At 35.7% G+C, this 12,386-nt stretch overlaps 1 protein-coding gene across 4 annotated transcripts in view; it reads right to left on the bottom strand.

Annotated features, from left to right (window-relative positions):
• Positions 1-12,386, bottom strand: part of LOC106875794 (uncharacterized) — a 182,325-nt gene that overhangs the window by 89,629 nt on the left and 80,310 nt on the right. For all 4 annotated transcript variants that reach the window (XR_016241770.1, XM_014924062.3, XM_052968196.2 and 1 more), the window contains exons 3-5: positions 10,989-11,095; positions 8,240-8,430; positions 5,208-5,350 (exon numbers count right to left, since the gene is read on the bottom strand). Coding sequence is in view for 3 of the 4 variants with exons in the window: in XM_014924062.3 (XP_014779548.1) it covers positions 5,208-5,350; positions 8,240-8,430; positions 10,989-11,095 (441 nt within the window). In the remaining variant the exon portion in view is untranslated. The remainder of the gene's footprint in view (positions 1-5,207; positions 5,351-8,239; positions 8,431-10,988; positions 11,096-12,386) is intronic.

A 12,386-nucleotide genomic window follows, 5' to 3' on the forward strand; every position in this document is an offset into this window, starting at 1 on the left:
GGATAGCATTATTCAATGTAATCTACATTTCTTTTTCAAGTTGGTAGAGTGAGATTTGAATAATATTTGGTTACTAATTCATGTAAAATTGTAGGTAATGTCTGCTAATTAGTTAAGTACAGTTTAATTATAAAATCAGTTGTATAATTAATTTTACATATTGTACTTAATTTTATTGTTCCATACCCGCTTCAATAAAAGCAGTACTCAACTGCTAAAATACTCAACATGATATAATTGACAAACTGTTTGATATTTCCATTACTTATATCTTGTGGATTTTGACTTAACTTTTCAGTTCAGTTGAGAAAATAATCAAGTCATATGTCAAAGAAAAAGGATTTAAAATCTAAACCATATTGGATATGATGATTTCATGGGATAACACCAAAACAACTTTCCTGCCATGTCTGTTGAACAAAATGTCTGTTGAACTGTTACCTAGCAACAGTGAAAAATAAACATACTCATTATCATAAAATAAACACACACACACAAATCTATTTTTTGATCAAGATAACGATACTAATGTCATGAAATCTACAACTATCTAGTTCTTAATTTGGTACCTTCAGTAAATAAAATAATTTCATTAGCTTTTGCTCAAATGATGCCAATCCATTCTGTCTGTTTCTGAAATAAAACTTAACAACATTAAGCTCTACTCCTAAACTGTTCTAAGAACTAGTAGTTCCCTTCAGGCATTTATTAGGGTGATCTATTTTAAGCATGACGCAACAACGCAGTCTACATAAAACTGGAAGAATAAATTAGAAAAGCAGACAGTGTTAAATAAATTCAAGGGAAACAACCTATAAGTTACAGAAGGTAAAAAAGGAAACGTAGAGAGTGTGCATGTGTGCGCACGTGCATCAAGTATCTGAGTATACCCTTCCCCCCCCCCACACGATGCTGAAACAATATAGAACAGTGGTTCTCGACTGGGGTCCATATGGTCCTTAGAGGTCCACATAAGATTATGTTGCTAAAGTTTATGTGCAATAAATTTGTTATATTCTTACCAAATATTTTAACAACCTTGGTGAGTGTGTTAAATTATAAGGTAGAAAAAGAAAATGACTCTCCCCAGACACAACAGAATATGCTTCAACACACGAACTCACATAAAGAATCCTGCAAACCAAATCCAAAAACGAAAAATAATATTTGATTATAAAAATAATATAGGACTTTTTTAAACATTGAATGGCTATGGGGATCCATCCAAGTAAAATAGGAATCAAAGAGGGTCCATCATCATCATCATTTAATGTCTGTTGTCCATGCTGGCATGGGTTGGATGGTTTGACCAGGGCTGGCAAGCTGAAGGGCGGCACCAAACTCCAGTTTGATTTGGCATAGTTTCTATGGCTGGATGTCCTTCCTAACGCCAACCACTCCGAGAGTGTAATGCTTACATGTGCCACCAGCACGGGTGTCAGTTGCATACCAGCGTCTGCCACAGTTGGCATGATGGGTCTTCTACATGTTGGCATGATGGGTCTTCTACATGTTGGCATGATGGGTCTTCTACATGTTGCTGATGGGTCTTCTACATGTTGCTGATGGGTCTTCTACATGTTTCGGTCATTTGTCAATGCATCCATGAGGCCCAACACTTGAAAGTGCCTTTTGTGTGCCACCAGCATAGGTGTTAGTTACACAACACTGGCACTGGCCACATTGCCTCCGTGAGGCCCAACACTCAGAAGGTGTTTTTACATGCCACCTGCATGCTACTTTCACGATACCAGCACTGGCCACATTGGTAAAAAAAAAGTCGTTGAGAACCACTGAAGTAGACCATATTCTTAGTTTTTCTTATTGCATGTGTTTAGTGCAACTTGTAAGTGTATTACATCAATGATAAAGACATGGCATTTTTTTAAAATGTTCACTGGATTAAATAAAGCAACACTAAGTTGGAGATATATCAAAACAATAACCACTCTATCTAATATAGCCAAGCTCTCTTGTTCTGCCAATCAATTTTTATTATTTAATATCATACAAATCTGTTACTATAACTATTGGAGTTACCCTCTCTCTAAGTGATGCTGTTTAAATGCTTGATTTTGGTGCTGATAATACAAGTTACAACTTAGCTTAACTTATCAACTGCTGGAATTTTAGTAGCATTACACACACACACACACACACATACAGAGGAGTGGTTGTATGATTAAGAAGTTTACTCATCAACCATGTGATTTTGAGTTCAATTGCACTGCAAACCACTTTGGGCAAGTCTTCTACTATATGCACAACAGTGTGTTTGTACATTTGGACAAAAGAAAACTTAATACACATAGTAGAGCTTATTCATTCACTCAAATGATAACCAACCATTCTATTATTACTCCGAGTTTCCTGTTTATGTATTGTATTCAATGTATGTGCTTGTGTACACACACACACACACACACACATATATATATATACATACATACATATATATATATATATATCATCATCATCATCATCATCATTTAACGTCCGCTTTCCATGTTGGCATGGGTTGGATGGTTTGACTGAGGACTGGTGAGCCAGAAGGCTGCACCAGGCTCAATCTGATCTGGCAAAGTTTCTACAGCTGGATGCCCTTCCTAATGCCAACCACTTCTAGAGTGTAGTGGGTGTTTTTATGTGCCACCGGCACAAGGGCCAGTCAGGCGGTTCTGGCAACGACCACGCTCAAATGGTGTCTTTTACGTGCTACTTGCACAGAAGCCAGTCTGGCGGCACTGGCAACAACCATGCACAGGCAGTGAAAGACTTGGGGATCAGTATGTGCAATGAAGCATAATTTTATATGCACATTAGCAAGATGGCAGCAAAGTGCAGACAACTGGCAGGATAGATACTGAAGTCCTTCAAGACAAGAGACCAAGAAACTATGTTGACCTTGTGGAGAACCTCTGCTCTCAGCTGCCTGGACTACTGCTCCTACTTTTGGACACCACATAGTGCTAAACTAACAGCAGAGCTTGAAGCAGTCCAGCATCACTACACTAAAAAGATTGCAATAGTGCAGTGGATGAGCTACAGGGATAGGCTGAGAAAACTGCAACTTTACTCCCTGGAGCGAAGGCATGAGAGATATGCAATAACATACATATAAAAAATCCTAGAAGGGCTAGTACCTAATTTCAGCACTGAGTTTTATACAAATGCCAGAATTGGCTGCCATTGTATTGTACCAAAGGTACCATACACTCCATCTAAATTCAGGACCAGTACTGCAATAGTTTAGGATTCAAAGTTCTTCAATGTCCTGCCACAAAATTAAGAAATCTGCAAAAGGTGGAAGTAGAAGTCTTCAAAAAGGAACTAGACATCCTCCTCTCCACAATGCTGGATGAATCAACAGCCTGAAATGTGGGGTCGAAGAGGGTAGCGTCCCTCATACACCAAATAGGCCAACAGCTGGGACAAAGGTATATACAGGAGTGGTAATGTGAAACATCCCGGACTGAGGAAGTCAAAATGACCACGGTGGTGCTCCAGCATGACCGCAGCTGCATGACTGTAAATGAATGAAAGAATATATATATATATATATAAGGGTGATTGAAGCCTGCTTTCACCTTCGTATTTAAGCAAAAACTTGTGGTTTGGACATTTTGACTGATATGTCAGCATGCCGGTACTGTCTGTTAGTACCATTAATTATTAATATATATATATATATATATATATATATATATATATATATATATATATGTGTGTGTATACATATATATTAGGTCATCTCATAAATAATGCGGTGTTTTCAACTGCATGAAAGCCAGAGGGGGACAGGATAAACTACCTGCATCAACTTACTATAAAAGCAGGTAGTAATTTTACTGTGTTTATTCTTAGTGCAAGGTTTGAAGAGTGCAGTTCGATTTTAACGGTTATTTTTTCAAAGCTATAATGGAAGTGACAAAGGGGTGTATTCGGCACATGCAATGCAATGGAAAGTGTGAGGAATATTATTGCAGTATATGGGGATTATGTATATGATAAATGATGAAAGCACCTTGGACAAGGTGCTTTCAGCATTTATCATATGCCCATGAATGTTGTTCCTCATTCTCTCCCTTCTATACATCAACAACCTACTGATCATCACATGCAACAACGCTCACTCTTTTATGTATAATAAAACTTTTCATTCCACCCTACCTTTCCCCATTCATGAATTGAGCCCAGTACATTTTTTTTTAAGCTAGATATTTTTTCTGCTGGTCTCTTTTGCCAAACTACTGAGTCAAAAGTACGTAAATATACCAATACTGGATGTCAAGCAAGCGATTTAGATACCACATACCAACCTACATTGATTCTATAATACAAACCTCAAAAACACCTTCCAATTGGGAGATACCAAACTTGTTTCTTTCACCCGTATAAAAAAACAACAATAAATAAAAACACATTCCACTTCATTTCCACAACAAATGGATAAAGAAGTGCTGAGAGATCCAAAGTGGAAAGGAACTGTAGGAGAGGAAGACCAAGGAAGACATGGGCAGAAGTGGTGAAACCTATCTTAAGATACTGAGCCTAACAAAGGAGATGACAAAAAAGGATCAAAGCAGATGCTGTGTTGGAAAACACCCATCCAACCCATCCAAGTAGGGAAAAACTGACATAAAAATCATGAGGTTGATAGGATAAAATCTAACGTTAAAACGGTGACCTGAAAAACTTCAATTTACAAAGAAGAATTTGTCAACATACAAGATGCAAGGGAAATAACTCCAACACTATAAAGTTAGTCTAAGTTTTCGAAAACAAAGACAGTAAGGTAAAAAAAAAAAAAGTAAGGAAATTATTTTGTATAGTGCGCAGGTGCATGTACAGTACAGTACATAGAATTATTTACAAAAGTCAGGAAAGTGAACAGTGTATGAATCATAATATACATGTGTGCATGCGTATGCAGGTAGGGATATCAGGCGTAGTATTGGCGAATTTCAGGAGGCATGGCAGATTTAAATTTTCCTTTCCAGGGCTAAAAAATGTCTTTAGTTCTAACCAGTTGCTGTCCCTCTACAACAACTGATTAAAAATCATTAAAAATCCACACACATCAAAAACAAAGCCATTTATGTGAATAGCGAAAAGCCACTTGTCAACAAGCTATAACCACTCTCTCATAGATGTAATGAAAGAGTGGATAATGATGAAATTAAAGATTAAAATTAAATCAACTTTACCTTATGCCCATATAAAGTGCTGAAATGGTTATTCCGGAAGAAAACACAGAGCTCTCCTTCTTTGACGGTGCTATTTAATTCACAGAGTCCATGGTATGTCAACTGAGAAGCTGTCTTTTCTAAAAAGGTTTCTGCTATTAATGCTATAAGAATTTGATAATGAAAAAAAAAAGAAAACAATAGAAGTTTAATTTGTTTTGGAAATGATGACATAATAATGACACGAACAAAATATCACATGCAAAATTTACATATATATATATATATATATATATATCAGGTTAAGTAAAAAGTAAGCAACGTTTTGTTTAATTTAATAAAATAATTTTTATCTTTATCTAAAAAAAAAAAAGATAAAAGACAAAACAAAAGAAGCTATAAAACTAATTTAATGAAATAATAAGCTATTAAGAAATCGTCACAAAGAGAAATATCAGGCTGAGCAAAAAGTAAGCAACGTTTTTGAAACATGAAATTCATCACAATATATTTCAACAATGCGAAAATTTTATTCATCAAAATAAGTACCATTATAATCAACACACTTTTGCCAACGAGTTACAAGATTGTTTATTCCGGTAACATAAAAATTTGGAGTTCTGGAGCTGATGAAATTTTTGAATGCACTCTCAGCATCAGTTTCATTTTTGAACTCCTTCTCTTCCAGGAAACCATGAAGGTGCTTGAAAAAGTGGTAGTCAGTAGGAGAAAGGTCTGGGGAATAGCTTTGTAGCCAAGTTCTCTCAACTTCTGGAGCATCATTAGTGAAAAGTGTGGTTGAGCATTGTCATGAGGAATGATTGGCTCTCTTCTGGGATGGAGGAGTAGCAGTTTTTCATTCCTTTTGGCAATTTCATGGCAATATGTTTCTCCAGTAATGGTTTTTCTGAGGTTTAAGAAGTTATAGTGGATGAATCCAGCAGTACACCACCAAACAATCACCATAACCTTCTTTTTGAAGAGCTTGGGTTTAGGGAAGGTTTTTGGTGCTTCAGTTTGGTCCAACCACTATGAAGAACGTTTTTTATTATGGTACAGAATCCACTTTTCATCACAAGTTACAATATGGTTGAGAAATGGATCGGTCTGGTTATGGAGAAGAAGCGACGGGCAAATTTCCTTTTATGCACATTTTCTGATTTTTGTTGAGCTTTTTATTTTATTTTCCAATCACATGCAAATGGTTGCAGGCAATTTTCTGGCTAACTTGAAGTTCTGTTGCCAGTTCTCAAGTGGTTTTACGTGGATCTTTCTCAATGACACTCTTTAATTGACCGTCAGCGATGACAGATGGGCGTCCACTGTGCTCACAATCTTCAAGGCTCAGGTAGGGCATCTAGATCAGATTGGTGCCTGGTACAGCCTTCTGGCTTGCTAGTCTTCAGTCAATCCGTCCAACTCACCTCAGCATGGAAAGCGGATGTTAAATGAGGATGATGATGATGATGATGATGATGATGACACACACACTCACTAGAGTGTTGCCATGTGACAAGTAAATTTGGAAGTATTCTTTTTGCCACCATGGGGATAGAACAGAAGATATGGCATACATATAATAGTTATAATTTAATTTTTATAAAAATTCTGCCCTAGGTCAACTGTGACTTACATCCTTTTTAAATCCGAGAACTGAGGTCGGTGTAATTAACTTACCCCCTCCTCCAGAATTGTTGGCCTTGTGACAAAATTTGAAACCAATATGGTTCTCTCCACTCACAAATTACACCAATTCCCCTCCTGAACCATCAAATCTCACTTCATGCCTCTTCTCTCTCACCACTCATGCAGCCAACCCAACCACATATCATCTCTCTTTCTCCCTTCTCCTATCAACTATATCATTGTTACTATCCTGTTGCCCCATCCTGCTCTCTTCTGCATCCCTCTACCTCCCCCAACTCATGCATCATTGGTCTTCCTTTATCCCTTACCCACTGCTCACTTCATCCACTTTCAACCCTACCCAATCTTTACAGTTGTTACCTATCTTCATGTCATTATAATCTTGTTGCTCTGACCACCACCATCATCATCATCTAGCATCTGTTTTCCATGCTGGCATAGGTTGGATAGTTTAACAGGTGCTGGTGAGCCAGAGGACAGCACAAAACTCCACAGATGACATGAAACGTGAGTGGGTGTAGTGCAAGAGAGATTCACTGTGCCATGGAGAAAGTCAGTAGTACACAATTGTGGAAACAGAGGGGAGCAAAGAGAGTTAATAGGGGAGGGCTACTGTTGGCAAAATGGTGGTGTGGGTACATAAAAGCTATATCAGAATCAGGGAATACACTGACAAAATATTTCAGAGATATTTTAAAGGTCCATAAAAACCAATCCTACACAACCATATCATTGATTTATTGTCTATTTTTTTCAGTATTGGTATTTGTTGGATAAGGTCTCCTACTTGTACATCTTCTACTTGTACATCTACTTGTACATCTACTTGTACATCTACTACTTGTACATCTCCTACTTGTACATCTCCTACTTGTACATCTCCTACTTGTACATCTCCTACTTGTACATCTCCTGTTGCCTCTATTTTGTGTTGTGTACATGTAAGCATATGTCAAATGTGTTTGCTATTTTAATTATAAATAATAGCACCTGTGCCCAGCGTCGCCTTCCTGGTACTTGTGCCGGTGGCACGTGTAAAGACATTCAAGCGAGATCGTTGCCAGTGCTGCTGGACTGGCTCCTGTGCAGGTGGCACATAAAATACACCATTTTGAGTGTGGCCGTTGCCAGTACTGTCTGATTGGCCTTCATGCCGGTGGCACGTAAAAGCACCCACTACACTCTCGGAGTGATTGGCGTTAGGAAGGGCATTCAGCTGTAGAAACTCTGCCAAATCAGATTGGAGTCTGGTGTAGCCATCTGGTTCACCAGTCCTCAGTCAAATCGTCCAACCCATGCTAGCATGGAAAGTGGATGTTAAACGATGATGATGATGATTAATAGCATACAAAAGAGAAGTACAATTATTAGGATAATAATTCATCAGGTAATGTGTTCAAACTCACCTTCAGTAATCTGTTCATTGCTGTCTGAATTCTTCTGTACAATTATTTTTTCTACAAGCTGATTGTAACTGCATTTACCTATAGCAGATACTACTTCATGTGACTGTGGATCAACTAACCAACCATGATATAAAGAGATACCCAGCAAATCGAAGATGATATATTCTGGAGTGATTTCAAAATCTTGTACACTGAAAGAAATGAAATATATGAAAGTAGAGAAGCCAACAGAAGATATTTATATAAATTCATTTATCTGTTTGTTAAAAGGACTTGTCAATTTCAAAAGTAAAATTGATAGAAGAATAGAAAAACCAGTTTTATGAGAGACATTGATATGGAAATCATTATTATACTAGAGGATTCTTATAGCCATATCAGAAGACATTTGGACACATACTTTGGTGTGCTACTAACAAAAATATAGCAAGATAAAAACCAAACAGGTCTGCTGATGTGACATAAATCATAGAATAACCCATCCTTCTATGATAAATGACAAAGAAATTATATTATGGAGATAAAATAGCTGGACAAACTAGAGTATCTAATTTCGTAAGAGGAAAGGCAGGCACTCTGGTCACTTGACAAGTAATAGATATGTGGTTCGAGGGGACCTATTTCTCTTTTGTGTCTCAAATTAGCACTCAATGTTTAATATCATTTACATTAAAAGCTAATCAGCTAATTCATTAGGCACAAAAATCTTTTGTGATATAAATTAGCTTATTCTGTCAAACCAGGAAACTGATTATATGCTGGTCATGAGGAACTTTGCTTTCACCAGAAAATAAGTTATGAACCAAATACCTATGTCTGAAAAACAATCCGTCCAACCCATGGAAAACAGACATCAGACAATGATAATCATAATGATGATGTATGTTCCTCTAAAGACTGCTTAAGAGTTCAGCATAGTCAGGTTGAAACTCATGAAGGTAGAACTATATCATGGACAAAAAGGAGTGAATGTAGAGGGAACAAATACCACAATTGTCTATTCATATCACAAGTTCATACCGATATATTTGTCTCAATGGTTGATACCTTTAATACTTAGCTGCTTTCTCAGTTCACTTGTCCTCTGCAATTTCTTCCTGACCTTTCTTGTCTCATTTCACTTCTTAAACAGACCAGACAGAGTTTATCTTTAGCAGATATAGACAAACCCTGTTTTTAATCTAGCTTCTAAATATTTAATGCTAATTAGTTCCTTTAGGTAAGAAGAACTATCCAGCATTTCAAGTGACTGATATTGCTGAAAACTATTCTTGCACATCTAATCTATCACATCTGAAATTCTGGCTTCCTGTTAATTTACCAGAAACCAGACTACATCTTCAGTGTATCCATTACTCATACCGTTTACAAAGTTTACCGAATTCCTACTTACTCCCTACCTATAAAGGACAGCCAATTCATAATGATATAGGGATTTTATATTTTCTGATATCAATTAGCATTTTGAGCTTTTTCTTGCTGACTTTAGTGTTGTGACTATGGAGCATTCTTATAGGTTTGAAACTTTTTATGTAGGGTTGTCTTAAGGACATTTGGTTTTGAATGCTCTAAGAACAATAATAACAGGAGGAAGGAAGCCAAGGCTAGATCCTTAATAAACAGTTCCTTACTCCTTAAAATATTTAGTTTTAACATATGATAAAAGTAAAAATCTGCTGATTGCCAAAACTTTATATTCATTCCTTCATTTGTTTTTCTATGTTAGCATAGGTAAGATGAAGGCTTATTATGGAGGTATTATTTTACAGCATAATGTTGCTAACCTCTCTTATATTCTATTTCAAAAGTGCAATTTGGAGCAATTTGTTGCTTTTGCTCGAGCAATTCCATGTGAAGGTGTTACTGAATTTGAGCATTCATACATACAGACACACACACAAACAACAGGTTTTCATACAATTGTTGTCAACCAATTGCATTCACAAAGCAATTGTAGTCCAGGGCTATAGTAGAAGACACTTACCCAACATGCTATACAGTGGCACTAGACTCAAAATCACATGGTTGCAAAGCAAACTTCTAAACTACACACATACACACAACTATATTGGTTACTTCATGCATTATTGTTGCTTCTTAATTCCTAATCAGCTCTGATCTAGGAAACCTATCATCAAAGGAATTCCAGCCACGAACCGCCATCCTTTTATACATCAGAGATTGTTATCAATTTAGTGTTCATTATTTATAATCTTAAGGTATGATTTAAGAGAGTTTGCAAACCAAGCATTTGTGCAATGCTTGGTTGAAGTACTTAGTCAATATCAAGAATTCACTAACATTAAAATCTTCAAAGTGTTCTGGATTAAACAGAATATAGCCTCACCTAACATATAAAATAACAAAATAACAACTGACTAATACTAGCTTGAGGTCATAATTCTTCAACTGTTATATTTTCAGGTTTACTCTTTCTACAAATTACAATCTGAAACTGCTTTAGAGTAAATATATCTTATATAAAATTGAAATGGTGAGCTGGCAGAATTGCTATTATGCTGGACAAAATTCTTAGTGGCATTTTTTCCAGCATTTTATGTTTGGAGTTCAAATGTCATCAAGGACAACATTGCCTTTCATTCTTTCAGGGTTGATAAAATAAAATACCAGTTGAACACTGGGGCTCATGTAATCAACTCCTTTCCCAGAAAATTGCTGAACTTGAACCAAAATTAGAAAGAATTTCTTATATAAAATTAATTAGTTTTTATAATAGTAGCTAGCTTACCCTTTAAAACCAACATTGACATCCAATCCAGTTTGCAATTTGTGGACCACTGCCATACCATCCTGCATGTTTTGTTGGTAATTTAACCGATCAGCTTCTGAGGCTGTCTGTTCATAAAGGAAAAATACAATAAGATTTCAACATTAAGAAACACTCTCTAAGAATAAAATTTAAAATTGTAAAGGTTATTATTAGAACAGTGAATTGACTGAAGTATCAGAGTAAATTCCTTGTGGTATTTAGTTCTATTTAGACATTAGTGTTTTAAGTTCAAGTCCTTCCAGAGAAGACTGTCCCAATCAACTTTCTAGGATTGACAAATTTGATTACAATAACTAAATCAATTGGTCTGAATAAGTTCATGGTTTTGTATACAAAAGTTGTTTCCTCTAAGTCAGTTCTGACTAAGCAGAGATGTTTCCTCAAAGGCCTTCCAGCTGTAAATATTAGATCTTTATTTCAGATACTGTGAATCTAGGGTATTATCTGAAGGAGATCTGGGTACTATTTCTAAGGAGCAGAGCAACTGCATAGAAGATCTGTCATACAGTTGTCAATGTTCAGTTTTATGAAATGCCAATGATGTAAAAAGGTCCTGCTTGGCAAATCAAGAATTTTAAATCTGTTTTATTTGATTTGATTCTTCTATAACAGCATTTCAAACTTTATTCAATATTTCTTTATAAGCACATGCCACTGTATGATTGTTTATATAATTGTTCTTAGTTCATACTTTTAATTATATTTTATATGAAAATGCAAATTTAATTTCTGAATTAAAGTGGAAGACTAAATTTAATCAATAATCAATAGACCAAATACATGTATAACACAAGTTAATAATTGCATATAAATTCATGCATATGAATATATTTTCCAATTTACTTGTCAGAAACTAGAAACATTATGTAAATTTAGCACAATTAAGATGGAATATTCTAAGGAATATTAATTACATAAACTTGAAACTGGAGAAATTCCTGTTCATCAATACCATTATCTTGGAATATATATAAACTAAAAGCTTTAAGCATCAGATCAAATTAAATTAAAAACCTTAATTTTGCACAAATTTGGTGAAACCTAATCTGAATATAATTTGAATTTAACTTAAAGAACGAGTTTAAATAACAAACTATGAGGTTTTAAGTACAGTTTCTTTCATGAAGAAGAACAGTCAATGCATAAAATAACAGAAAAAAACGATTCTTGGAAGTTTGGGAGTTAAAGCTGGAGAGAACATTTTATATTTTAAATGATTTCTAAAGTAGCAAGCTGGCAGAAATGTTAGCATGTTAGATAAAATGCTTAGCAGTATTTCACCTATCTTTACATTCTGAATTCAAAAGCCACTGAGCTTGACTTTGCCTTGCTTGCTTTTGGGAATGATAAAATAAA

This window comes from Octopus bimaculoides, chromosome 5 (assembly GCF_046866305.1).
Source record: "Octopus bimaculoides isolate indiv1 chromosome 5, ASM4686630v1, whole genome shotgun sequence".
NCBI lineage: Eukaryota > Metazoa > Mollusca > Cephalopoda > Octopoda > Octopodidae > Octopus > Octopus bimaculoides.